Genomic DNA, 24,650 nt, shown 5'->3' with positions numbered 1-24,650 from the left:
TCATGAAGAGGACTGCTGTTGTGCACTATTTTCATAAGCCTTCAGGGGAAGTCAGAGATGCAGTGTGCAAGGGCTTACTGAAAACCCACATCAGCTATATTAAGCATGAATAAAAAACAACAGAATAAATCACAGTATAATACAATATATCTGGAGGATAATGACATTCTGTCATGGAAATGTAAACGAGTCCTTTACAAGTTAATTGTGAAATATTGGCCTCTCTTGGCACTCCCTTTACATCAGTTTAATTTCTTTAAATGTTTAGCTTCTGCTTCAGGGTAGACACTAGTGCGAGTTCCCAGAAATGTTGGCTGGAGGTTGCCGTAGTCATGACTACATGGTTAACTGCAAGCTGATCAAGGGTTATCAGCAGTCATATTCTAGGCTGAAAGCAGCTGTGCAAATGAGACTTTCAACAGCTAAAGACAGAGTAGTGGGACATGCCAAGGGAGTTTATCAACATGACAGAATGGATCAGGTCACCGCAGTGCAGTGCACACCACCAAAAGCAAGGTCACACCACCAAAGCTGGGTCATGATGATTAAAGTTATATTCAGCTTAGTTGCCGTATATCATTTCTATCATTTTTAAACGACTGGCCAGCCAATCGACTAATATTTCAACTGACCAATAGTGGTTTTTTAATCCCAGAGTACATATCCCTTGCTGAGTTTGCAGAGTGAAGAGTGTGGTTTGTCCCCTACAAACACGCACACGCCGCATATACTGTCCACCCCCTCTGGCCACATTTTGACCCTCTCTGTTCTGTCTCTGTTCATCCTTTTCCTCTTGCTGTCATCCTCTAGTGGCCGCCTCCTTTCCTCTCTCCCACCTCTCCTCCCTCTCCTCCCTCTCTCATGGGAGTGTGCAGATGGCCCGAGCACTGAGTGGGTGAAAGAGGTCACTCTGGGTCGAGTGTGGGAAAGCAGGAGCTCACACTCCTCTCTCTCTCTCTCTCTCTCTCTCTCTCTCCCACTTTCTATCTCTCACACTCTCACTCTTTGCATCCAACAGTTTGGGATTCTGCTGACCCTCCATTTGTTGACCAAGAATGCTGCTGGTCTGCAGCATTCTTTTCTCTCTCCCCCTCTGTTCTCTCCTCTGTCACTCATTTATCTCTGTCTCTCTCTCTGTCTCTCTCTCTGTCTGTCTCTCTCTCTCCCCTTTTCTGGCACACTGTGCGTTCTCGCTCCTGAACTGAGGCTGGGGAAGGAGGCTCACAGGCGAATGGCGCGTCTGGCTGCCTTTTTCTCTGAACTAGCCAGGAATGTCACCGAAAATGTCATGTTTGCGTTAATCCAGATGATCCCTTTCATAATCCCCCACGCATCCTTGGCCCGGCTCTCCACCGGGTTTAAGGCCAAACAGAGGTTGAGGTCAGTGCCACAGACAAGTGGCTCCCCTCTGCCTGGGAGGTCCATGCCGGCTTTGCAGGGTGACAGTGTTCCCCAACGCCTGGCTCCACACAGCAGTTAAATCGGCAGGGCAATTATGGGTGTAAGAATAGAAGCCACCAGATTGTGTCGAGTTTTGAGGACCACCCCGTCTCCAGGATGTTCGGGCACGTTATGTTTGGATTACTTCTGGTCTGGATGGTATTCTATATGAAACATGTGTACACACGCACGCAGGCACACACACACACACACACACACACACACTGTCTGACAGTATTGGTGCTGACTGGAGTAAGCATGGGTGATGTGTCTCACCAACCACTATGTGCCATAAGTATTCTTGCTACGAAGATGATGGGATGAAGGCCTTCCCAGCTCTGTAGCTCAGGATTGGTGTGGCATTTCCCAGTCTCACACTGTAAAAACCGCTAATCGAATAAAATCTAACCAAGTGTTATTAATCTTGTATCAAGATCAAAAAATCTAGTTATTAATGTTTTAAGTATAAAGAGACTTATCTAGCACTTTCTCGTAAAATTATTTGACTTAATTTAAGAAGAGTTTGACGTCTTTTAAGACGTCTCATCCTGAAAACAAGCAAATTTGTCTGCCAGTGTGTTGAGTAAATATGTCTTGATAAGACTTCTTAAAATAAGTCTTTTTAAATTAAGTCAAAATAATCTTTCGAGAGAGTGCTAGGTCTCATCATACTAAAAACAATACCAAAAAGATTTTTTTTTAATCTTAATATAAGATTAATAACTCTTGGTTAGATTTTATTTTTTGCAGTGCAAGCTTTTCTTTGGCCGGCCATGACTTACTGACACTTTGTGACAAAAGCATAAGCAGTTGTCAGCAGACAACTCTTCCAACGTGGTAGTGCAGTGCAAGCGACAGCACACATAACTTGACAAAAGCACCCCTCAATTTTGCTGTTTTTTTATTTCTTCAACTCCACTTGAGCCAACTCCATGAGTTGGCTTTGGAATATCTCAAACAGACAAAATATCGTAATTGTTCACACCAGTATTTAGGCAACATTCACACTATTCTGTTTTCATTTTAAAACATGGTTTCAGTTCAAATACACTCACGATCCAATTTCTGGATCTTGTCTGCGTGGTAGGGGGGGACACCTGAAGCATAGATCAGCCTGAAGCGTAGATCACATGACCATTTGCACAAATCACATGACCATTCACACAATTGTAAGACCTAGATCTCCCATAGTTGTCCCCAGACTTATAGCGCATGGCATGTCTCCGTCCACTAGACCAGGAACGAGGACAGACCTGTGGAAAACGTCCATGCAAAACTAGTGTTTTATATTTGACTAAATGACCCTCTCTCTCTCTTCCTCTCTCTCTCTCTCTCTCTCCTTTTCTCCCTCGCTGTGTGTTAGTCTGAGAAGCAGCGCTCCCAGCAGAAGGCGGAGAGGGACCACCACGAGGAGAGGAGGAAAGTGAGGCGATCTGCAGGACACCTGCAGACAGGAGGCCGAGGCTGGGGTGGCGGTAGAGGCCGAGGAGGAGGAAGAGGCCGAGGCAGAGGCCGCGGAGGAGGCAGAGGCCGCGGAGGAGGCAGAGGCCGCTTCTGATTTCCCTCACAGGCCACTGGGAAGCTCACCAGTGGAGGACTGCTTTTATAAGGAAGAAACCCTGGTGGAATGCAGGCGAATGGTCATCTTCACATGACCAAAAGACTATTTCATAGTTTTTTTTTACAAATCATGAGGAGAACATCAGAAGTGACACAACAAAAGTGTGTATGTGTGTGTGTGTTTTAGAGAGAGAGAGAGAGAAAGAGAGAGAGAATCCTGAAGTACACAGAGTGTAACCCACTACTCAGGTTGTGTCCTCAGAAGTGTATCTGTCCGTGAAGCAGCCTTCAGCTTGTACTTTTCCTTCCCGATGTCCTTCAGGGCAGACTAAACAGGAGATTGTGTACTATATTGGAATATAAGCATTTTTAATCAAAAATTGTGGTCCCTCATTCTTTGGGTGTATATGTCTAGAACTGTGGGTAGGAAAGAGATGTCCTTTAGGTATACGCCAGAACTGGCAGAGTTTAAAAGACTTGGTGCTAAAGAGTGGGGCGGGCAGAAATACATTTGTGCGCAGTCCCACACAATATGTTTCAAATAGAGTGAACAGTTTGTTTTGTTTTTTTCTTCAAATACAAAACTTTATTCGTAGCCAGTAATAACCCATGGTTTACATAAACAGGTGCAAGGTCAGTGGTTTTTAAGCATGGGAGTGGGCAGGAGCAAGACCCTGTGCATGTCCACCTGCAGGATACTGCGGGCAGGAATGGGACAAAACTTGAAAGATGAGGGTGGGAGCGGGACTAAATATTATTTGTGCAACAGGGGCTGGGCTGGAAAGTCCATCCAGTGCAAGCCTCTACCTGGAAGACATTTCTGCTTAACTTGCCATGTTTATGCTCATAACATACAAGTTCAGTAGTTCAGGGGGGAAACATGATAAAAACAAGTTTTCTCACTCATGACTGTGTGGGAGAGGAATTTTTCTTGACAAACAACAGTTTTGTTCATGTTGCAGTTACCCACCATCAGACATGTTAGCCCACCCACCCAACCCCCAACCCCCAGAGCAGCGTGGAAATGGAGAGCGAAGGCAAATGAGGCCCAAATTCTTGGAATGAGTCGTCCTCTCCCCTCACCCTCCTCCTCTCTCCCAGCAGCCCCTGGCTGCAGAGGCCCCGTTGTCCTCTCAGACAGAGCTGTGCTCTTATGACACCATGGTGCAGCATATCCTGCTCCCCCTTCCCAGGCCTCCCTGACACCTTGAAGGCAATGACACATTTACTTAGCAGAGCAAGCAGCCTCGTCCATTCAACTGCCCTGTCATTGTCAGTCCTAAGCTACCTTCTGGGGGATTTCTTCTTTTGTTCTTTATAGACTGGGGGGTTCCTGAGGGTAGATCTTTATAATGGCAGCGTAGAGAAGTTAAGGCACGATTTCTAGTCCAGAGACGAGCAGCTCAATAGGCTGCAATTAGCTCACTGCACTATCTACTACCAAAATATCAACATTCCATAGGTTCCAGATTATCAGTTTTATCTTAAGCATGATCTCAAACTATTTGGAACCATTTGCAGAGGTTAACATGTCTTTCACGCTACTCGACTTTGGTGCTCAAAGGATATAAGGGCTATTGACAAGTACAACAAACCAGTATTGACTGTACATGTGGAGGCTAAACTTTTTTTAGTTGGGTCCAGCCTAGACCAGAGTGATAAACAGACCAATGAAAACGTCAGCACCAAACTGATGCAGAAACTTAAGGGAAGTCTACCAAAGTGATAATAGATGATAATTTGATCTCTTTAAATTGAGTTATGGGACAACACAAAAAGTCCAATGGGTAAGAAAGAAGAACTAATTTGAAGAGTGGAATCCATTTTGCAACTGACTTGTGTCAAGATTTCAGATAATGAACTATGGGATATGGCCCAACAAGGAGCTAGTTGGGTAATTGAAATGAAATGGTTGTCAAGTCTTCATAAATGACACCTTTGTGGTGCAAAAATGGCCATTCACAACAAAAGACATCAATGTGTGTAGAGGGAGTGGGTGGCTCCCTGACAACAATGGCTGAAACAAACCAGTCAGGTCCAGTCTTGACCAGCACGGAAAACATGGCAGAGAGTTGGGGGCTGGTCTTTACGGGACTCGATTTGGCAAGCCAGTGTTTCCTAACTTCTCAACCTGTCATAGATCATCAGTGGTGGGGGCCAAGTCATCCAGCAGTGTGTAGCAGGAAGTAAGGAGGGTGGGGGAAGGAGATGTGAGCTTCTGAAGTGTTTGCTGGGAGGTGTCTTGTCTCAGCTCTTTGTGAATAAACTTAATGTGTGTGTGTGTGTGCACATATAGGAGTAATGTAGGTCTGGTTTCCTGTTCTGCTAGCTCACAAAAGAAATTGCCAAAGGCAGTGTGAAGAAAATAAACAGACATGTGTCCATAAACAGACATGTTAGAAACCAACACAGCCCTGAGCTAGTGGCTTTCTTTCTTCACGACAGGAAAGAAAAGGTTTCCTCATCAGTGGGTGAGTCCACTGTGTTCCGATTCTGTGATGGGTAATTCCGGTGTTTTGTGTTTGGGGAGAAAAAGTGTGCCATGCTCCTAGAAATGCCATCGAGTGCCTGACCTACTTTAAGTGTCCCAGATCTCCCATCACCATGACAATTGCGTCGCTGGAAATTGTTCTCCAGCCCAACAGAGCAGACCTTACATGTGTGAGGTCTTGCCACCAACTGTAGCTTGGAAATTTGGTGGACCAATGAAAGGGCACTCTGGAATTAAGATGTTACATAATACGTTCGTTCACTCTCCACACGCCCTGTCACAATAACAGAAGTAGGCTTTTTCTTCTGATTCTGAACTGATTTGGGTTGGGTTGCCCCATCTTTTTATTACATCCAAAAAGATGGGGCAATATGGTGTCGTTTTTCAGTGTCACATTTTTGTCCATTCATGGTCTTGTTTCTTAGTGTTAGAAACACTAGCTTCAGTGAACTGCACAGTGTAGGTTCATTTGGGCCCAAATTCGGGGCATAAATAGGTCAGTGGATGTTTGATGAAGTAAGCCGGCTCACCAGCCAGCCTTTGGATTCACCACATGTACTCATGTTTAAATATGTTTGACATTTTGCATTTGGGGTTGAAGGGCTTGAGAACAGCAGATGGTCACACATACAAATCCTCGACTTGAACATGAGCTTTTCAAATGGACCCCTGACCTCATGGACAGATCATACGTCAAGTGAGGCGGAAGGAGGGGATGAGCAGACGACTTAACGACGGTCAGAGGAGTAAACAAATGTTTGTCTTCAGCATTTTTTTTTTGGTCAGGGTACACAGTATACTGTGTTGTCTGCTTCCAATTTCCACAGATTTGAATTAAACCAGGTAATATAATAACTTAACCTTGCACTAAGATTGTATATGTTCAGAATTCCCTCAGCTTGATGGCTTTCTAGGTCAGGCTTGTTGTGTTTAGAAGGAAAAAAAAAACCTCATATACTTGAATATGTCTTGCACTGAGATCCCTTTGTAGCTTCTCAAATGTCAGCAGCAGTGCTGTGTACATACAATATGTACCAAGCTTCATGTGCAGGGTATCTTACTGTGGAGCTAAAGGCCCAGTTAGACAATTATCAGCTCAACATGTTTAAAAAAGTGTAACAGTTACGGTCCGTATCAATGAGCACATAGTGTCCCCTACAGCCCCGGTGCCCTATCCCGCCTTATCTGCCCCATGTGCTTCCCATGGCCGCTCCGTCCCATTGTGTGTAGTGCATCTGAGTAGCTGTTGCAGCCTGAGGGGCGAGGAGTCTTGGCGGGCTGCATGTAGGCCAGCGGCGGCGAGACCAAAGCAGGTTAGGCTCCGGGAGCGGGGAGAGGGGCTGCTTTGACTGGTTAATCCCACTCGCCGCGCGCTTCACTGGGATCAGGCGCAGCCACCGCCACTCACGTCACTGTCTGGGGGCCGTTTGGTGGGAAGTTCAAAGGGCCTGGAAGACCTCGCACCCTTTCAGCCAACGGGAGAGCGCGCGGAGCAAAGGGGAGAGAAAGTGGAGCGAGGGGCCAGGGATGGATTTCTAAGAAAAAGAGGGCAGAGGTTCCCCCCTCTTCTGCCGCTTTGCATTTGAGGCTACTTTCATCATTACTTACCCTCTGAGAGGCCAGAGAGGGGTGACTGAGGGCTATAGAGGGGAGGGAGGGAGCTGAAAGGCCTTATATTTCATTCCCTGTACACTGTGAGACAGACAGCAGCACATAGGTTCTGTCACACATCCTCTCAGCACTGGTAGTCAAAGATCAATATTTGGAGGTGACTCCTGCACCAGCTTTTCAATAATTTATCAATGCTAAGCTTTCAGTCATCTCACCTTCCTTAGAGCATGCGTAGTTTATGTGCATGCCACAGCAGAACAATAGAGACTGCGAGTTCAAAATGCCCAAATTCTTGAAAACGACAGATTATGTAATATTTCTTTGTACAAATGATGTCAGAAAAAAAGGCTCCTACATTTTCTACACTTTCTCTCCTCCTCCGATCTGCCCTGATTCCTCTCTTTCAGTGTCTCCCACTCTATCCCTTTCTCCCTTTTGTCTCGGGCCCTTCTCTTCCCATGGGAGAGGCAGAAATGTGCTGACTCTGGACGTGTGCGAGTGTGCGCGGAGAGAGTGATCTCACCGCCGTCGCCCTTGGCGTTCGGCCCGTCTGCCTCGGTCTCAGGAGTTCCAGGCGGCTAAGCGCAGCGCCCGCTCCCTCTCCTGCTCCACCACACCACGCCACTTGACAAGTCATAAAAGATACGCGGCGATGGATCTCCACCGATGCCGTCTTGCCCACGTGGCTGCCGCCCAGAATGAAGATGGCACCGCTGCCCGCTACACACTGTATTTTGTGGCGAGAGGCTGTAAGGTAGTTGGTGCCATGACGAACGCCCTGTCCTGTTCCCATGTGTGTCATATCAACCACACAAAGTTCCAGCTACTTACTGAAGTGGGTCCGTGAACACGAGAATGGCAGTGTTAAGTGTTTATTTTTCCCCCCATGAAAAGGTCTTTCAAATTCCGTTGTGCGTTTTTACGAGTCCTTTTTGGAATAGTACATGAACACCATTGGCTTGAGAGACCTTCTGGATCTCCACTCAGCTTGGATGGCCACGCTGTGACCTTTACAAAGCAGGCGTTCACAGCTGAACCCAGGGGAGAGATTGGGAGGCCAGAAGCACTTGAGGTTTTCTGACTTCAAATCAGCAAAGCCTCAACATTTCAATAAATGCCAGACAGTCACTGACTCTGTTATTTGTGTTTGTGGATGGATACGTATCTGCATTCAAATGGGCCCCCACTTTACATGTTTCTAGACAAATGCTTTGACTTTGAGCAGACCCTATACTTATGCCATGGAGAGGGAGAAATCAAAGGAAATTATTTTCTCCCTGAACGACCGCAGTGTTCTTGTCAGCATGAATTGTCATTCTTCTTTTGATGTGGCAAGTGATTTACTTCTTAAGCGCTTTAATGTTGAGCTTGGAGTGTTTACCTAGAATTGCCTGTGATGGCCTTTCATTTCTATTTTCTATCATCTCCTATCAGTGACCTGAAATTTCATGCTGTTTTGCATCTCCAGTTTTAAAAAAAGCTTGTGAAATTGTGACAGTGCTCAGACTTCAGGCTCAGCGTCACGTTTGGAGGCGGACTTGGCGCGACTCTGGCCCAGTTCAGGAGGAGGTCCAAAAGGAGCACGGCCCAGCATGGTGCGGCGCAGTTCAAGTGTTGTACTGGAAATGGAAATGAGCTCGGCGCAGCCTGGCCACGATTGTCAAGTTATCAGGGACTATCCTCTATCTGTAGGTATACTCCAAACTGACCAAACCCACACAAAGCTCCCAGTGCACATTGTGCCTTTCTCATTCCCTCACATGTCAAGGTGTGACTTAACAGGGTTGGTATGGATAGCCCAGTCTGATATGACTGGTCAGTTCACCTACTCTAAGGCCCAGGAGGAGAGCTACAGAAAGTCTGTAGACTGAACAAAGGCAATTCTAGACATTCTTGCATTCCAAAAGAAATTTCAGACATCATAAAATCTGCCTTTAACTTACTGTTTTTGTTAACAACCTGTCTGTTTATTTAGTGTTTTGGTATGTGTTTGGGTTTGTTAGTGTGTGCTCATTACTCATTGAGTGTTATGTTATGAGTAACAGTCGTATCACGTTGTTGCGCAACAAATAAATCTATGACTCATGGACAGTTACTCATGCCTCAACACCAATTGTCTATTCTTACAGCACATGTGCATGATATGTATGTCTGTGTGAGTAATTATGAAATGCAGCCATTGCGCAACCACTCATGACGTGGATTCCATGGAAAGAGGTGGTGCCAACTGGAAAGTTTGATTTTGATGAGGAGATCCCTGTGCTGGCGAGCCCATTAGAGGTTGGGTTCTGTGGTGAAGCCCTGATCCAAATGCGGCATCTTGAATGCTGGGGAGAGGGAGCTGAACTTTGGGCCGCTGATTGACATCTGGTTCCTTTTATGTGCTTTCCCCATCTGTATATTTAATTTTTTTACTGTCCCCACACTGCAGCAAATGACCCTCAGCCAGCCGCCACCCACTCAGCAATCTCTTTTCCTTCAGCTGTGTGTGTGTGTGTGTGTGTGCACCTTTTTATCTGTGTGTGTCAGTATGACAATTGCTCTCTGGGTCTTTGAATTAGTGAATGAATTAAACAAACAAAAACAAGAAACAGAATACAGCATGAATTTAGAACAAATTGATTTTTAAAAAGACGGGAGAAACTAGTCATTGTTCAAATGTATTCTGTGTGCACAAGGAGGACATTAAATGCATATTTAACACTCTATTTCACTCCATTGGGTAGATATGAGGTAACACAGTAGTAAGTATATAAACACATCCTTTATATGTCTATAATACTTTATAGCTGCATGCAGAGCAGCTTCAATAGTTCCTCATAATCCTTCTGTGGTAAAGTCAAGCCTGACATACATCAGGGATCACCATGACATGAATGAGTGTGACTTGCTGAATGACTCCATTACTAGGCCACATGTCACATGCCCCGAGTCACTGTGCCACTGTCTTACACTTACACACACACACACACACACAGAGAGAGAGATGTGCACGCATATTAACCCTTGGACCTGTGTGTATCCACAAGCTTAGAGGGAAGTATATAGTCTGCATTCACCTCGAGCTTAGTGTGTTTGCTCAGTGATAACTTAATGAACTTAGCCGTTGCAAATACGTGCACGTGACGTCACTTGTTCACAAGAGACAGCTGTCAGTGGCTGAGCTGCTGCACTGGCATGAGTGCTCACATAAAGATACATATGGTTCAGTGTGCTATAGACCCTTTCAACAGTAAAAACAAAAACAATGCTTGAACGTTCTATTTAGGCCCCAATCTACTTCCTCTGCATTAAGATAACATATGGAATGTTAAAAAGGAAGTCTTGTGGGGCCAACTATGATGCTGATAATGGGACTCTCTTGAAAGGGTCTATACCAACTACCCAGCATAAGACCTGGTCCTCATGAAAACACCACGATTAATGTGATAATACAAACTTTGTTTAGTGTTAAACCGGCTTTGGAGAACTCAAAAAGGCTGTTAGCTTTTTAATCATTTTGACTTGATTGGTCAATCAATCAATCAATCAGATTTATTTATATAGCACATTTAAACATGATTTGCATCAACCAAAGTGCTTTACAGAGACCAGTGGGAAGCAAACATATAACATATAACAAATAAGACAGAGGCAAGCCATAATTGGTCATTTCAAACATCATCTGACTTGTCAGACGGTGTGTGTATGTAGCCTACTGTATGTTATTCATACATGGATGGTTGTGTTAACCTTGCTTCCAAATCAGCCCCATGTTAGATGTGTAGAGTAGTTGTAATAGTATCCCCACTGGTGAGGTGCAGGGCAAATGGAACTAGAACTCAAAAAAGAATGAAATGCCCACACTCTGCTAAAAACTCCCGTACGTTTATTGTGTGCTGCAATGTTTCGACCCGGCTGGTTCTTCCTCAGGCAAAATTTTTGAGCCATATTAGATGTGTCCCCAATATATCTTAGGCCGTAACAATTGACACCTCTGTGTAGGGTGCAGATAACAGTTGGTTGGGAGGTGATAACAGAGGCCCCGTACAACTCACACGATAGCGCGAGATAGAAAGGGAAAGGGGTAGAGTGAGAGAGAGAGAAAGAAAGAAATAAAGAAAAAGTTGAGCTCAAGGTCACTACTCCCATGCTCTGCCTATCCCATGACGCCAAGTCCGATAAAATGCCTGTGATAAATTAATTAGCCTTGAGGAGCACAGTGTCCCTGTTGGACTTCCTGTGGAGAGGGAAGGCACATGCTACAGGGGTTAGAGTCTGCGTCCGTCTGACATCCCTGGGGCGAAGACTGCGAGTGTGGGAGGTGGAGGATTTCAGTGGTGGATGGAGAACAGACATGTCTTCTTTTTCCCCTGCTCTCACTGCTCACTTTCCTTTTTTTCAATAATTCCATTCATAAAAAGCATTGCGGTTCTTCGGGTTTGAGGCACAGTCATAAAAAAATGACCTCATGCTCTGGATTGGCAGGAAATCAGACAGTCGACATGGAAACACCATGTAGTTGAATAGGGTTGGGGGTGGGGGGTTGAGGAGAGGCGATTTTTTATGAAGGGGGGGGCTAACGTGAACTATTTCATCTGGGAAATGCATTTATGGCTGAGCCACAGAAACTTAGTCTTTCATGGTTCATAAAGTTTCCTACATGAAGCTTGCAGCGGAAACTGGTGCGACTGCAGGCTTTGGACCTGCACGCCAGCCTCTCTCTTTCTGAGGCGGAATTTCTCATAACCAAACTGTAAATCTGCGGAGTTCAATTCAGGGCCAGTCACAGAGAGTAATGGGGTTCACATAAAATACAACACAAAATATATCACCACTCAAACCCACCACCACTGTGGTGACACTATGAGAAACTATCTTTATGTAACTTTTCACATGTCTACTTGGAAGAGATGCAGACATTTTTCACTAAAAAGACTGTGAGGGACAGAATTGTCCTCATTCTTAGAATTCATAGCACATTAGTCATTTTCCTAGTACCATGCTTTATTTGAGGAAATTATTGTGGCAACTTTACTGAAATGTACCATCCAGGGACATGACATCTCTGTTTGAGGTCATAGGCTTCAAGACCTTTTTGAGCAGCTTTTTTGGAGCTAGACATGGTCATCGCAGTCATTGTTTCCAGTATCACCCATTTATTGAAGGCATGTGACAAATAAAACAGACTTACACCCATTTAACCAACGTAAGTTTTATTTATCTGTTATGGTCTGAGGTGGGGAGATGTTTTTGCCTTAACTGGCGGTCTCAATCTTTTCTGTTTTCACCCAGTCCTACAAAAACTTCAAAAGCTCACTCATTTTGTGTACATGATGTAATTAATACATGCTATTTGTATCAATTTGGTGGATTTAATGCTAGAAAGTTCTAGCTGAAATTTCAGGCCTGTCCGTGTGGCTGATTCTATGACTTCAACACTTGTGGTAGCCAGGGTTCCTGTCTAACTCTGCTCTGGATAGAGCACTGACCCACAAGGACCTGCTGTCACTCAAAGATTTAGTCAAGACACCAGACGGACTCAGTGAGTCACGTGACCCTGCACAAATGATCTGCTTCTGGTTTGTTTGAGGGCAGTTTGCACCAACTCTGGTACCAGACGTTTCCTCATTGTGTTATTTTCCAGTATGTTGCAACAGAACTTTACACCAGTCAGTTGCAACAGAACTTTACACCAGTCAGTTACGCCAGTACTAGAATAAAGCTGAAGCTGATGAAGCACAGAACAAATTCCTCTAAGATGACCGCAGATTCTATGGAAATTGAGGAATTGGAGGTGTCCTGAATCAGCAAAGTTCTTGATGTAGCCGTCATATGGCCTTAGAGCCTCAAACATAATTTTACTTCTCTTGGAGTTTGAATATTTTATCTCCATAATTAATGACTGGACAGCAGTCATTAAATGCTTATTTGTCACTGACCCCTTTGACATACCCCTTATGTGGGACTTCTACATAGTCTAAACGTTCAGACATGTGCTTTAGCAACAAGCAAGCATGGCCATGGATGCCAAAGCCTTTTTCAGTTAGGAAGGTGCCTACCCATTGTCAGGTGAACAGGAAAAGGCATCTCACCAACAACACCCTAAAACAAATTATATAGTAGCCTAATTCCAACAAAGATGGACGTGGGAGCTGCATTGTTAGTGCAAAAGGTATTTGTGAGAATAAAAAAAAACATGGTAGGCTAGAGAAACCTGCAAAGAAGCAACAAATAAAGAAAAAATATATAATAAAGAATAAATATATAATATAATAAATAATAAATATATGAACAAATTTTTTATTTCATTATGTTGGTGGTCATCATCAATCAATTTAAATCATCATCAATCAATGTCAATCCTTTTTTTGTGATAATTATTTATCAAGCATTTTTTACGCAATTTTAGTTTCTCCCCTTCTTAAAGTCAAAGACGTGTGAAACATAAGATAATAGCCTACGAATAAGTTAAATCTGGCCAGAGACGCAGATCTATGTCGTATTCGTGTAGACCTAAATTGTACAAAATAAAGTAGCCTAAATAAGCCATGTTAAAACTTCCTATCAACTCCTATTGTTTTCCATAGGCAATCCCATTCATTTCTCAAAGTTCTCCAGTAAGAGCTCCAGTAGGCTCTTCTTTGCATTGAGCGCGTGGAGCCGGTAACAAGCCAAAACCGGTTCGCACATGGGATTGAAGAGATAGAAGTCCAGTTTCAGCTGGTATGTTGCCGTGGAAACGGCTAAACTATATATAAGGTAGCGTTCCGCTACCGGCTTCCACTTCAACTTCAGGGCAGGCAGGCGGTAGCACAGTGTCACAAGGCGTTGCTTTCTGGCGAGAATAAACCGACACTTTTATTTCAAGGATTCATGTCCAATGGAAAAACTCTTTGTAAATGCTTTTAAAGGTATGTATAATAAAGTTATTTGTGCTTGGATGAATATATTACAATTAGTAAAGGATAATTTAAAGTAGCATCAGTAACGGAAATATCTGCTAATGTAGCCGTCTACCCTAGCCGGTCACTAGCATCCTAGCTCATCTCATCTATCGTAGAAACATCTGCTAGACTTCAGTTGACTTGTCGGTACTCCGTTATGAATTGTCTTTGGTTATTTTCTTTAACTGTTTACGTCAATTAACTGTGTAAAGTCCTCAGAGACATCTATCTTCGGCTAGGTTGTGGATTGTCAAGAGAACTTGGTTAACGTCAGCTGGGTTCGAATTAATGGCTTCCTGTTACAACGTGGTCTACTCCTCAAGTTGCGCTAGCGGTCTTCAACGCACCGATAGTTAATGTTACGTTACAGTTAGGTTCATGCGGTAGGACGAATATAGGTGGATAGCAAAGTAATGTAATTTCGCGTTATGCCAAAATGGACATTTATATTTAAACCTAATTTGTGAAACCGCAATTACAATGTTGTGTAATGTTAAACAATGAATGGCAACCCTGTCTTCTGATGGTGACTGATGGGCTACATTAGGCTAGCTCATATCATGTTTGACTTGTGGTCTAGTTTTTTTGTGTTTCTAACTTTACATATGAATTGGGTCTCAGAGTAGAGTGATCTTGGACTGGTGACTAATGTGATGCTTCTTGCTTTCTGATGACTCGTAGACTAGGATTAATATAAAAATGCTTGTAAAAAAATGTGATCTTGTTCTTGGCTTGCTTTTAACCGCGAGAAGTGGAAAAAAACGTGTTCTATCAACGTTTACCACATTTGTAGCGCATGCTGTTCGTGTGGGTTTCGAGTCAGAATGGAAAAGGGGCGTCCCAGTTTGTTCTTATTGGTTTCTCTAGATGGAAGAGTGTGCTTGAAGTTTTCGCTATTGGTTCTTTTTCATGCAAATTCTGCGTCGTCCGATTCTTCGGCTCCACATTGGCTATAATTATGTTGAACTTCGCACAGAGGAGGGCACTTGTTTCGCCGGCTGTTTGCTACATTTTTTTCCTTGTGCGCTTCAGTTGACCTTTATAGTTGTCACGCAGAGTGAACAGTGACTGGTCTGTTTGCTCATCCACGTTTGTGAATGAAGTCCATCGGGGTATTTCATAAGAGGACTGGGCCTACAGGGTCTATATGGGGTGAAATCCGTGTTGAGTGGGGTTCACTGAGCGAAATCGGGGCGCAGAGAAATGAAGATGCGTCATAAATGTTTATCGCCCTCTGTGCTTATTCACAGGTCTAACGATAGTCATATTATTGTTTATGACCAGTAACAATACAGGGCAGCATTGAATCTGTTGCCAATTGGGTAGGCCTAACGCCATATGCATCTTTTCTATGATCCTTCCACAGAATAATCACTTGAGAACATTGCACACCTACTCAGAGGGGAATGGCCTTGAGTCTTATCTGAAAGGATTCAATTTTACAGGAGAACCCCCTTGGCTGCTCTACACCTGATAAAGAAGAAATAATTCCATCTCTTTCTTGTTCAAGTGAGTGTTGAATATTTGTCCTTTTTTTAATGTTTTTTTATGTTGTGTGTGTGTGTGTGTGTGTGTGTGTGTAAAGGCATAGACATCACCACATTTGAATGAAGGCTACCAAACTGTTGTAGTGTTTTGTTATCTTCATAGTTTTCCTTGCACTGTTAAACAGTAGGGGTTTATTTATCCCTTTATTGCTAGCAGTAAAGTAATTTAAACACATTGATGGTGTTCGGCTATGTACAGTAGGCGACTATTTGAACACTTGATTGGTTGGGTTGACACACCTGTGACATGGGCTCCAAATGAGGAGAATGTCTTGCAAATTCCCACTAACGGGACAGTTTTAAATCAGAGATGTCTAATGTATAGACAGATTAGCTGGTCTTAAACTCAAGTTGTTTTTCCCCTTCATGCAGTTCTTTTGCAATCCAAAGTTGGAATCATGAACTCTTTCACTCCTGCTGACTTTGACTTCACCCTCTTGGAGGAGGGTTTCTGTGCACGGGACATAGTGGATCAGAACATCAATGAAATGTCCATGTCTGTAAGTACCCCTCAACAGTAGTAACCCCTCATTGTCTCCCCTGTTAATCTGATTATCTTTATTCAAGTGTGTCTTGTTACACAATTCATTTTATTAATTGGGCTACAATGTCTTGCCTTCAGGATGACAAGGATGCCTTCTATGTTGCTGACCTTGGGGACGTCTTGAAGAAGCACCTCCGTTGGGCTCGTGCCTTGCCCCGGGTCCAACCCTTCTATGCCGTTAAGTGTAACGATAGCAAGGCGGTGGTCATGACCCTAGCCTCTGTGGGAGCTGGTTTTGACTGTGCAAGCAAGGTACAGCCACCAATATGTTTTTGAAGAATTAAACAGATTACTTTTGAACTGACAATCACAAAAAACACAAATGTATTCATTCATTCACACTTATTAAACACTTTTGTCTTCTTTACCTTATCCCTTTAATTTCCACTGCTTGTTTTGTGCTGCAAACACTGCACTGTCATTAATCAGCTGACAACTGTAGACAGTGGGCTCACGTTTGATTGGCTCCTCTCTTTGGTTCCTCAGACGGAGATCCAGCTGGTGCAGTCTCTGGGTGTGGAGTCCAGCCGCATTATCTACGCCAACCCCTGCAAACAGGTCTCCCAGATCAAGTACGCCTCGGCCCATGGTGTCCAGATGATGACCTTTGACAATGAGGTGGAGCTCATGAAGGTGGCCCGCTGCCATGACAGTGCCAAGTAAGTGTTCCCGTAACAGGAGGTCAAAAGCAGTCATTACGGTCACTCCAGCTTTCTGTTCCCGCTTCTGTATTTCTGTATCCAATAATTTGTCTGTCTGCTCGTTGTCAGGCTGGTTTTGCGCATTGCCACGGACGACTCGAAGGCCGTGTGCCGTCTGAGCATCAAGTTCGGCGCCACGCTGAAGAACAGCCGGCTGCTGCTGGAGCGTGCGCGGGAGCTGGGTCTGGACGTCATTGGCGTCAGCTTCCATGTGGGCAGTGGCTGCACTGACCCTGAGACCTACACCAAGGCCATCTCTGATGCCCGCTGCGTCTTTGACATGGGGGTAAGTTGTGTTGAAAGCACTCCATTTGTTTATTTGCATCAATTTATAAATGATTTTAAAGAGCCAGTGAATTTCAGGAAGTGGTGTTTTAACCAACATTTCTTCATTCAGGCTGAGTTGGGATACGACATGACCCTCCTGGACATTGGGGGTGGTTTTCCTGGATCAGAAGATGCCAAGCTGAAGTTTGAAGAGGTTTGTTCTTAACCAATTATAACTCTCACACAAGTCATCCAGTGCACTACAAGCCCTGTAGTTGGCATCATTGGAGGTGGTCTTACTAACTTGGCCCTCTAATATTCACAGATCACAGCGGTCATCAACCCTGCACTGGATAAATACTTCCCTGTTGACTCTGGGGTGAAGGTCATCGCTGAGCCTGGCCGCTACTATGTAGCGTCAGCCTACACACTCGCCGTCAACATCATTGCCAAGAAAGTTGTGATGAATGAGCAGTCTGCCTCTGATGGTACGCAGATTCTATCTGACCAGCAGTTCTGTGAAGCCAGACCTAATAGCACTGTGTATGACCAAAGCACTGTCCGTTTGCTGACCTTACTCTTTTTCCCTTTTTCAGAGGAAGACGATGGGACCAATGACCGTACCGTGATGTATTACGTTAACGATGGAGTCTATGGGTCCTTCAACTGCATCTTGTATGACCATGCCCATGTGCTACCAACATTGCACAAGGTGAGCTCATGTTAAACATCTGAAACACTCTTGAAACCATTAATTTTCTGTCTACCATTTAGTCCATGAACAAAGCCAGACTAAACTGATGGATTAGAAATGTTCCAAAAATGTTCTCCTGTAGTGACCAGTTGACAAAGCTCACTGTTATGCTTCCTGTTGGCGTACAGAAAGCCAAGCCAGACGAGCGGCTGTACCCATGCAACATCTGGGGTCCTACTTGTGATGGCTTAGACCGCATCGTGGAGAACTCCACCCTACCTGACCTGCAGGTGGGCGACTGGCTGCTGTTTGAGAACATGGGGGCTTACACCGTGGCTGCCGCCTCAACCTTCAACGGCTTCCAGAGGCCCGACATCCACTATGTCATGACCCGTGCGGCCTGGTGCGTTCTTTCAGTCTTAAGACACAAATGTGAAATCACTTGATACGTTTTAAGTTTGTTATTGAGGAATTAACATTGATCTCATTTACAGGCAGTGCATGCAGCAGATCCGTGCCCAGGGGATGCCCGCCCCTGTGGAAGAGTCGAGCCAGGGCAGCATGCCGTCCTGCTGTGGGCGTGAGAGCGGCCTTGAGCTCCCAGCCAAGCCCTGTCCCACCCATGTGCTGTGAATGCCACCTGCAGCACCACCCCATCCACCATGCACAAAGCATTGATGCACACAGCTCACTGATAACACAATACGCCAAACCTACAGTGTTTAATTTCCCACCAGTCCATCAGCCAGTAACCATGTGAATGGTCTAGACTTCAAATCTTTCAATTGGCAATTTCAAGACAAACCAACTAGTCATTCAGGGCATACATTTCATGTGAGTCTGTGTGAATGTGTCTGTTTTGTTCATAACTGTATGGGGCCCACACTCCTGACGCATTAGCAGACGCACACACATCTCACCCTGTTTTTTTGTTTTGTTTTTTTTCCCTCCCGCGGTTATCCGATGTCTTTGTCTTTTTTTTTTTACTTGCATTGAAAGGCCAGTTACTTGACTGAGAACATGAAGGGGGAAAACATAGGCATGATTTCATTTCCTAGTATGGAGGTGAAATCCTGATGTGCATCTCGATCTCTTAAGCATCCCTCATGAATACATCTAATTGCATTTAAGGTGTTCTGTGGACGGCAATTTTCAGAGTGCGTTATGAACGAGAAAGGGCTGCATTTCAGGAAATGGCTGCTATAAATGTATTTAAGTTCTCCAATCTCATCTTCCATACTGAAATATGTGCATATGCCCTTCATATTCTCAGAATTTATTTTGGTTCTCCTTTTGTTAAACATTTTATGTATTTTTATTTGCTAGTAAGTATGTTGATATTAATAAGCGAGAGGATGTAGTTGCCATCAACAATGCATTTGGAAGTGGATTACGAAGAGCTGGGATTGCATCTATAATTTGCTTTCCTATGGAAACCTTTTTTTAATTTTTTGTATTTTTTATAAATAAAATAATGTAGTTGCAATGTCTCTGTATTTTTTATTAAGGACAATGGGAAGGCAAAGGGAATAAAAATATTAACATGATCCAGATTACTCTGTATACTGTCTATGCAATTATTACCACCAAGAACCCACCCTGTACAGTTATATCAAAAATATGTAAATCAGTTCCATTAAATATATGGCCAACTAAAACATGTAACATACTTAGATAGATATATACTTTATTGATCCCCAGGGGAAATTCAAGGTCTCAGTAGCATACAGACAACACACACACATTCACTAACAGCAGAAAAAGTAATTAAAAGTATATAATATAAACACAACTAAGCAATAAGGACAGTAGAAGATAAAGAATATACTAAAATACAAATTATACTAACTAACACTTAATCTAAATCAATTCTAAAAACAGTATCCACATAGTGGTGATTAATCAATCAAGAGGTGCTTGCAATGACTGCGGCAGGGACTGAGCCTGTGATTCTCTGTGCATAGTAAGGTAAGGTGCTCTGTGTGAGTGAGTGTCACGGTAATAGTGCAAATGAGTAAGTCCAACAGTGCAAGAATAAAGTCTATATGTCTATATATATAACTATTTTAAGAAAAGGTATAAGTGTGGCATGGAGGGAGGGGTTATGCATATGTGCTAATGTGCTAATATAGCACGCAAACAGTGAGGCAGAAAGACAGTGGTAAAAAGTGGCTAGTGGACAGACCGTATCCAAACATGGAGGGGATGAAGAGGCAGACAGACTATGCGGAGAAGTATATCTCTCCTCTTCCCTAAAGTTAAGCATTGAACAGTTCAATGGCCCTGGGGACAAATGACTTCCTCAGTCTGTCTGTTGTGCAAGGCAGTAGTCTCCAGCTGATCAGGCTCTTCTGCTTTACAATAGTGCTGTGGAGTGGAGTGGATGACACTCATTGTCCAAGATGTTGATCAGTTTGTTCAGGGTCCTTGACCTTTTGTCAGATATTGAAGTGATGCACTCCAGTTCAGCTCCCACTACAGAGCCAGCTTTCTTTAGGGACTGTACGATATTTACCGGGAGGGGAGGGCCGGTCGCAGACATCCCAACCTGCAAAAAGCCATTTCAGGGAGGTACCCCCCCCCCCAAAAAAAAAAAAAAAAAAGTAAAAAAATAAGTAAATAAATAAAAAATAAAATAAATATCAATAAAAAAAATTACTTTAGCCTTCTTAGATACTGAAATAGTGATGAATAGCCTATGTTTGTTAATTAATTGTCTCTACTCACCACACCAAATAAGTAAGGCCTATTAGAAATTGTGATAATAAAATATGTAGATTTTGGTAGTTTGGTCTTTATGTAGCCTTGGCAAATAGCCAGTAGGCTAGTCTGGAATAATATGCAGATGAAATTACACTTGTTAAACTCACCTCAGCATGTCTTTTGCAATCATTTAACCCGCCAAAGTCACTGTTAGCCTACAAACAGTGCAGCATGCAAGACTATTGTTATTTTGAACTCTTATGAGACAAGGGTACACTTTCGTGTAGTCTGATGTGAAATGGGTCCTTTTTGGGGGGCACTCTGCCTCTGCCATGACGCTCCTGTTCCTACTGAACTGAACATGAAACCGGCCAATCAGGATGCTCTCTGTCTTGAACAGCCAAGAAATAATTTTTTTCCTGATCCATGATATTTTTTTCTCCTGATCAATGGCCGTTTTCGATATTTTAAAAGGTTTGTAGAACAAAACATGATTCACGTCTCTTTGACAGAGTGGGCGAGTCCAAAAAGTCGCAACCCTACCTGAATCTCCCACAACTCCCCTTGTAAGCTTGCAGGTCACCCGCGGTTATGAGTCATAAACCAAATATTTTAATGATATTCGGGTCATTTGCGGGCGGGTCAGTTAAAATTAATTAAATATATATTTTCTACAAATAGGCCTACTTAAAATATCACGAGAAGGCTAGCATCAATACAGTAAAGCATCAATACAGTAAGTCAAGAAGCTGAAGACGCGAGTTAAAATAATAAAGACACCCCTTCAGGAAAAGCGATATAGGCTATGGGAAATATTGGGAAAAGTTCTGAAAGAAGATGACAGTAGTACAAGTTATGGTCTATGTAGGCCTACTTCTTGCGAAGCCATTTAAAAGTATGACAGCCGAAACAGGCAGCCTGCAGGAATAAATCTTATGGCACAGACTACACAGCCATATCTACCGGTATGTATAGGTTCGCGCATGCATAAAAGTTACCTTAGTTCGTTGTGTTTGTGACTTTAAACAGTGGATGTGCTTTAGTAAAGCTTTGTGCTTCATTCAGCATTTTAAACCAGTTCTTACGCTAACGTTTTGACCAGCAATGTATCTCTCTTGCCTACCTTGCCTCCCCATTTCTATTTTCGAAAGAAGTATGTCCATGGCCAAATCTTATCCTAGTGTTCTAATCCTTGGTGGTTGCGTGCGTGCTTGCGCTCTTATTCTCATTCTCTCTCCTGCGCAAACATTATGTCCTGCATGCCTGCGTAGTTCTACTGCATAAAGGTTTGCAAATAAATTAGTTTGTTTTACAGAAATGGACTACTGCATGCAGGCTATAACCAAAAGCACACATTTTGTAAATAAGCGGGTCGGATCGTGGGTCGGGTATAATTTTGTCCTAATTAATATTCGCGGTCCGAGTTGCGGTCGGGTTGATTAAAATATCGGGCGACCGCGGGCCGCTTGTGACCAAACCCGCGCAACACTGGTTTGTAGCCCGTGTGTGTGTATGTGTGCTAATGACATTTGCTGGCCGTTTTAACTTATTAAACGTCATTTTCCGACCAGTTTTATTTGATTCACGTAGGGGGGAGGGCCTAGGAGAATTTTTTTGAGCCGGGGGGAGGCCCCTGGAAAAACATTTTTGACCAGGGGGGAGGGCCAGGCAGAACATTTTTAACCCGATCGTCTGGCGACCGGCCCTCTCCCCCCGGTAAATATCGTACAGTCCCTTACCAGCCTGTCAAGTCGCCCCGCATCCTTTTTTGTGCTTCCTCCCAGGGCCGGAGTGGGGCCACTTTTCAGCCCGGGAGTTTCAGGCCCAAGACCGGCCCACTTTTTTAGTGGTGGTGGAAATTGGATAAATAAGGCAACATTTCAGCTCTTACTATCCTGTAGTTTTTATTATAGGCTAATATTCCACTATTCCACAAGGATAGGTTGATAAGTTAACAAAAACAGGAAGGAAGAAATAAAGCATTTGAAATGTATCCCACAATTCCACTAAGAGGCATATTGAACTACTGTATTGTTTACATGTTTTTTTCTGCATGGGTCAGCTATCATGTTGTTGTTGTTCTTTCTTCCATAAAATAACTTTATTCATTAACTCTATTATCCTTTCTTGTCCCTATAGTCATAGTTAATTTCGGGCTCGTCATTTTCAGCGGGGGACTGGCTGATCTGCTGCTCAGGCTAGTCCAGGCTACGTCCAGTAGGTTATTAGCCCAATTACGCCGTTATAATCATGGCTATATCTCTTTACCAGTTGCCACTTATGTCTGTCCTCTTCAAAAAAAATGGAAGCATGGCACATTTGGCAGCATTTCCCTCCAATACTTTTCGTCTTTTTTACCTGGCCTTTTCAGTCCCTCATGGCATCTTTCTACCATCCATCCTCCCTGACGCTTATCACTACGGTAGGGCCGGCCCAGCTGGTATCTGAGAAAACTTTTTAGGAAAGACGGGCTATATGGACCCAACCAATTAACTCTTCTTGGGAGGGGAGAACAACCCATGCAGGCTGCATGGTGTTAGGGGTGCCGTGTTAGGCATAGAATGCGAACGTGTGTAGCCAACTTTAAGAGAAGATAGATTAACGTGACAAATGCCAATATTTTTCTCCAATCCCTCGACCGGCCAAAAGTGAAGCGGCCCACCAGGAATTCTCCCGATTCTCCCGATTACCCACTCTGGGCCTGCTTCCTCCCCAGCATACCACTGCATAGAAGATTTACACGATGAAACTAATAACGCCCATCAGTTCAACCTTAACAACCGAGAAGTTGTAAGACCCTATGATCCCCAGGGACCAAATAATCCTTGGCCAAAGAAACGGTTGCACTCTAAACTCCATCTATTTCCATAACTGTATATTTGGCGCCGCCTATTGTTCTAGTAACTTCACACGCAGGATGATGAAAATTATACTGTCTTGCACAGCCACAGATCAAACAACCCCACTAATGAAAACATGTAAATGTAAATCAGGTTTCTAGAACAAGAGTATACTTATACAAGGAATTTGGTCTCTGCATTTATCCAATCTGTGAATTAGTGAACACACAGTGAGGTGAAGCACACACTAACCCAGAGCAGTGAGCTGCGTTGGTACAGAGCACTTCAGCCGTTCCCACTGGTCAGGGATTGAACCAGCAACCCTCCGGTTCCAGGCCCGGGGACAGTTGCAACACTTTTTGCATTTGGCTCTGTTACTCAGAGACGGTTTGGATTAGACAAACCATTTTTTTTATACAATACACTTACATCTGTCTGTTAATAGTCTAAACCATTTAAAGATAATTACAGAATCTACATTTTTCACAATTTGCATTTGAATGTAAGGAGTCAGATGTTGCAACTGACCCCGGGCCCGGGGACAGTTGCAACATTGTTTGGGGATGGTTGCAACATGTTAAAAATACAATATATTACAATAAATGTCAGTGCAGCAAAATGATTATTTTTGTATGTTAATACAAGTTATGTGAGTTATAATAATATTACAGTGTTATTTATTCACCAGCTTTGATTAGCTGACAATTATAGATTTGTCTAGATCGGTAGGCCTTATGTGCAGATGTCAAATATTGAAATTGATATAAAATACAGTAGGACTTTAGTGACATAGGAAGAATGGAACAATTTGGGAGGCAGTTAACGATTATTTAGACTATTGTCATGTAAAACATGTTTTTAAAAATATATATTTTATATTATCATATTTATGCATTGTACGGGACTGTACGGGGACACAACAGTTGTTGCAACTGTCCCCTTTCCTGTCAGCCATGATAAAACCTCATGTGCTAGCTAAACAAGGGGACCTTGACACATGCTAACCATACTAGCTTAAAGTGACCATATCACTCATTTAAATCATATAAGTTTGAGCTGAATCACAAAAACAGTGACAGCAGTTTAACAGAAACAAAGCTCAAGAAAATAAATACTTACCTAAAAAAATGTTTTTTTACAATAAATCCTGGAGCAGTTCAGGAATCTCCTTGCTTGCTTTTTCTCTGCTAGGGGGGGCATCCAACTGAGCATATGCATTGTGAGTGTCATCACTCTACGTTGTTTCTGATTGGAGAAAATTGACATGTTGCAACCATCCCCTGTTGCAACTGTCCCCGGTCTCCCCTAGGTCACGACTGCCTTGCC

General features: G+C 43.5%; 2 protein-coding genes across 2 annotated transcripts in view; both read left to right on the top strand.

Annotated features, from left to right (window-relative positions):
* nol10 (nucleolar protein 10) overlaps positions 1–3,391 on the top strand; it is a 28,335-nt gene extending 24,944 nt beyond the window's left edge. The window contains exon 21 of the mRNA XM_076299645.1: positions 2,804–3,391. Within this exon, the coding sequence (XP_076155760.1) occupies positions 2,804–2,998 (195 nt within the window). The 3' untranslated portion in view covers positions 2,999–3,391. The remainder of the gene's footprint in view (positions 1–2,803) is intronic.
* A 10,465-nt stretch (positions 3,392–13,856) lies between these two features.
* On the top strand, positions 13,857–19,337 carry odc1 (ornithine decarboxylase 1). Its single transcript, XM_076299644.1, has 11 exons — positions 13,857–13,995; positions 15,395–15,537; positions 15,948–16,075; positions 16,198–16,371; positions 16,606–16,778; positions 16,890–17,106; positions 17,218–17,301; positions 17,413–17,575; positions 17,684–17,799; positions 17,970–18,184; positions 18,276–19,337. The coding sequence occupies exons 3-11, from the start codon at positions 15,974–15,976 to the stop codon at positions 18,412–18,414; spliced, it is 1,383 nt and encodes a 460-aa protein (XP_076155759.1). The 5' UTR covers positions 13,857–13,995; positions 15,395–15,537; positions 15,948–15,973; the 3' UTR covers positions 18,415–19,337.
* Positions 19,338–24,650: the final 5,313 nt, after the last annotated feature.

This window comes from Alosa pseudoharengus, unplaced genomic scaffold, assembly GCF_046254945.1.
Source record: "Alosa pseudoharengus isolate Yale_2024_CS ecotype anadromous, Long Island Sound unplaced genomic scaffold, YU_APseudo_1.1 YU_APseudo_1.1_scf_22, whole genome shotgun sequence".
Lineage (NCBI taxonomy): Eukaryota > Metazoa > Chordata > Actinopteri > Clupeiformes > Clupeidae > Alosa > Alosa pseudoharengus.
Note: the sequence above shows the minus strand (reverse complement) of the source record. Positions and strands in the feature narration are given on the sequence as shown.

What these genes read in the sequence shown, in the direction of transcription:
- odc1 (XM_076299644.1), top strand. Translation starts at nt 15,974, where the DNA reads ATGAACTCTTTCACTCCTGCTGACTTTGACTTCACCCTCTTGGAGGAG. An exon ending in CCAAGCTGAAGTTTGAAGAG is followed by an intron (nt 17,302 to 17,412) that starts GTTTGTTCTTAA and finishes TAATATTCACAG; the next exon opens with ATCACAGCGGTCATCAACCC. An exon ending in TGAGCAGTCTGCCTCTGATG is followed by an intron (nt 17,576 to 17,683) that starts GTACGCAGATTC and finishes TCCCTTTTTCAG; the next exon opens with AGGAAGACGATGGGACCAAT.